This window comes from Etheostoma spectabile, unplaced genomic scaffold (assembly GCF_008692095.1).
Source record: "Etheostoma spectabile isolate EspeVRDwgs_2016 unplaced genomic scaffold, UIUC_Espe_1.0 scaffold325, whole genome shotgun sequence".
Lineage (NCBI taxonomy): Eukaryota > Metazoa > Chordata > Actinopteri > Perciformes > Percidae > Etheostoma > Etheostoma spectabile.
In genome coordinates, this window is record NW_022605585.1 from 355,028 (window position 1) to 358,084 (window position 3,057).

Consider the following 3,057-nt stretch of genomic DNA (forward strand, 5'->3'; position numbering starts at 1 on the left):
CCCCCCCCACCCCCCCCCCTCTCTCTCTCTTTCTCCATTATCTGAACGTTTGAGTCCTTCCCAGCCTCTGTCAGAGCGACGCAGCAGCATGAGGCGGACGAAGTCGGCGGACCGGAGCCCCAAACAGGCTGAAAGTTTAACGAGGTAAAAATACTGTTAAATCAATGAGATATCTGAGATTTCAATGATCTTTGGAGACTCAGTGGGTTTTACTTTGTGTTCTCGGTTGTTCTGTGTGTGTTCTAGGATCCATGTAACTTCACCCGTCTGCTGTGTGTTTATACTGAACCTTTTATCCTTCAGCTCGTTGTCTACACCCAACTCAAACACACCCAACAAACACACACACACAACACACCCACACACACACACAACAACACACACACACACACACACACACCACACACACACACACACGTTACAGCGGAAACAAGGATAATCCGCGAGCACTCGTTTTAGAAAGAGAGGTAAATCTATACTGTCTATCTATAGATAGACAGATAGATAGAGGATAGTAGATACAGAAATAGTTAGATAGATCAGATTAGAGATAGATAGATATTGTTAGATATTGTTAGATAGTTAGATAGAGATAGTTAGATATTGTTAGATAGATAGATAGAGATAGTTAGATATTGTTAGATAGATAGACAGACAGACAGACAGATATATCTATAGAGCCAGAGAATAAAAGTGTGTTTTAAGGTCCCCAGACTCTGTCCCTGGCCTTTTGCTTGATTATTAAAGTACGAGGTCTGGTTTCTGTTGTGTTTCTCCAGTTCCGGGCGAGGATCCAGGACCTGGTCCCCTTGCTGCCGGCCCACCACGACCACTACCTCCTGCGCTGGCTCCGAGGTGAGACCTCCTCCTCCTCCTCCTCCTCCTCCTCCTCCTCACACACTCACAACCTGCGCTGAGTCTTCAGCTTTCTCTCTGTGCTGTACACATACACATACATACACACATAGACACATACACACATACATACACTAAACACACATACATACACATACATACACACACAGACACATACATACACATACATACACATACATACACATACATACACATACATACACACACAGACACATACATACATACACATACATACACATACATACACATACATACACATACATACACATAGACACATACACATAGACACATAGACACATAGACACATACATACACATACATACACATAGACACATACACACATAGACACATAGACACATACATACACATACATACACATAGACACATAGACACACACACACATAGACACATAGACACACACACACATAGACACATAGACACATGCACACACCTCCCGATACGATATCATCACAATACTTGTGCCACCAAACGATATTATTGCGATTTTAAACATATTGCAATATTTTGCGATATATTGCAATTTATAACCCTTTAATTTCCAACTTCTAATTTTTTTTTCCTAATTTGAAATGACGTCCCCGAAAGGAAACTTTATCAACATCTTTCATCTAAAAACTTAGATTTCTCTGTTTGTTCATGTCACTTTAATGTTATCGCTGCAGAACGGGACAAACCGACCAACACATACAGTATATAATATATAATAAATAATAACAGATTCCATACTTGGCGTCTGTGTATCGCCATATTGCCACTGAAAATATTGCAATACTATGCTGTATCAATTCCCCCCCCCCCCCCCCCCCCCCCCCCCCAAAAAAAAATCAGTACACAATACTATCACCTGGGGTCCTTTTGTAATGGTTAATTAAGAAAAGGAATCAAACCCCCAGTATGTCGCGGTGCAGATGATCCGGTACCAGGATCATGATGTAGAGGTTCTCCTGCAGTCTGTTGTTGAGCTGCAGGTCTGTGGGTGTTCAGGACATCGTGTCCCCTTAGAGTTCATGGTGCAGGACGGCTCAGATCGATCGGGGGGGCGGGGGGGCTCTGTGTGACAGTTGATCAATATTTGCATTGGCTCTGGACTTGGACAGTTTTCCTCACAAGACCCAAAAAACAGGATCAGGGTTTCTTTTGTGCGATTATCAGACGTTTAAAAAAAATAAAATAAAATGTCAGTGATGATGAAATCATAAGAAATAATAGCACTTTGTCAGGTTTCATTTTAAGGTTTAGGTGCAGCCCCCGAGCCGTTTAGGGTGCCACCTACAGGCCAAATAAATATAACTTAAAGACTTTTCTCAGATTTAATGATTGTAGGAGAGCCCGACCAATAAAGGATTTTTAAGGTGTTTAAGTGTAACCCCCCCCCCCCCCCCCCCCCCCCCCAAAAAAAAAGAAATCACACAGGCTCTACAAAGAGACTCCAAAACGATCACAGAGACCCAAAACAACCTCAGAGGAAACATAAATAGAGACGCCACCCGACTACAAAGAGACGCAAAATCCCACAAGGGGACAAAATCCCACAAAAAGACATAAAAGGTACGAGGAAAGACGCCTGAGACCCTCGGCAAATACGCTTCTACGTCTTCCACAAACCGACAAATAGACACCTGTGGGACATCTGTTGTGGGACACCTGTTGTGGGACACCTGTGGGAAACTTGTGGGAAACTTGTGGGAAACCTGTGGGACACCTGTTGTGGGACACCTGTTGTGGGACACCTGTGGGACACATGTTGTGGGACACCTGTTGTGGGACCCAGTGGGGGACACCAAGTTGGGGGACACCTGTGTGGACACCTGGGGACACTGTTGTGGGACACGGTTGTGGGGACACTGTTGTGGGGAAACCGTTTGGGAAACTGTTGTGGGAAACCTGGGACACAGGTTGTGGACACCTTGGGACACCTGTTGTGGGACACCTGTTGTGGGACACCTGTGGGACTAACTCGTTCCCGTCTTTGTCCTGACTTGGCTCCACTCGTCTTTCTCCTTCACTCATCAGCTTCTTCTCTTCTTCTCTCTGTTTCTGCAGCTCGAAGCTTCAATGTTCAGAAAGCTGAAGCCATGATCAGGAAGGTGAGAGACGGACGGATCAGATATGTAGTGATATGCAGGGAGCTGGTTTCTAACCTCTCTCTGTCTCTCTCTC

General features: G+C 44.5%; 1 protein-coding gene across 1 annotated transcript in view; it reads left to right on the top strand.

The window, feature by feature from the left end:
- Positions 1 to 87: 87 nt before the first annotated feature.
- Positions 88 to 3,057, top strand: part of sec14l7 (SEC14-like lipid binding 7) — a 19,969-nt gene continuing 16,999 nt past the window's right edge. The window contains 3 exon segments of the mRNA XM_032511171.1: positions 88 to 141; positions 776 to 855; positions 2,941 to 3,000. Of these exon segments, the coding sequence (XP_032367062.1) occupies positions 89 to 141; positions 776 to 855; positions 2,941 to 3,000 (193 nt within the window). The 5' untranslated portion in view covers position 88.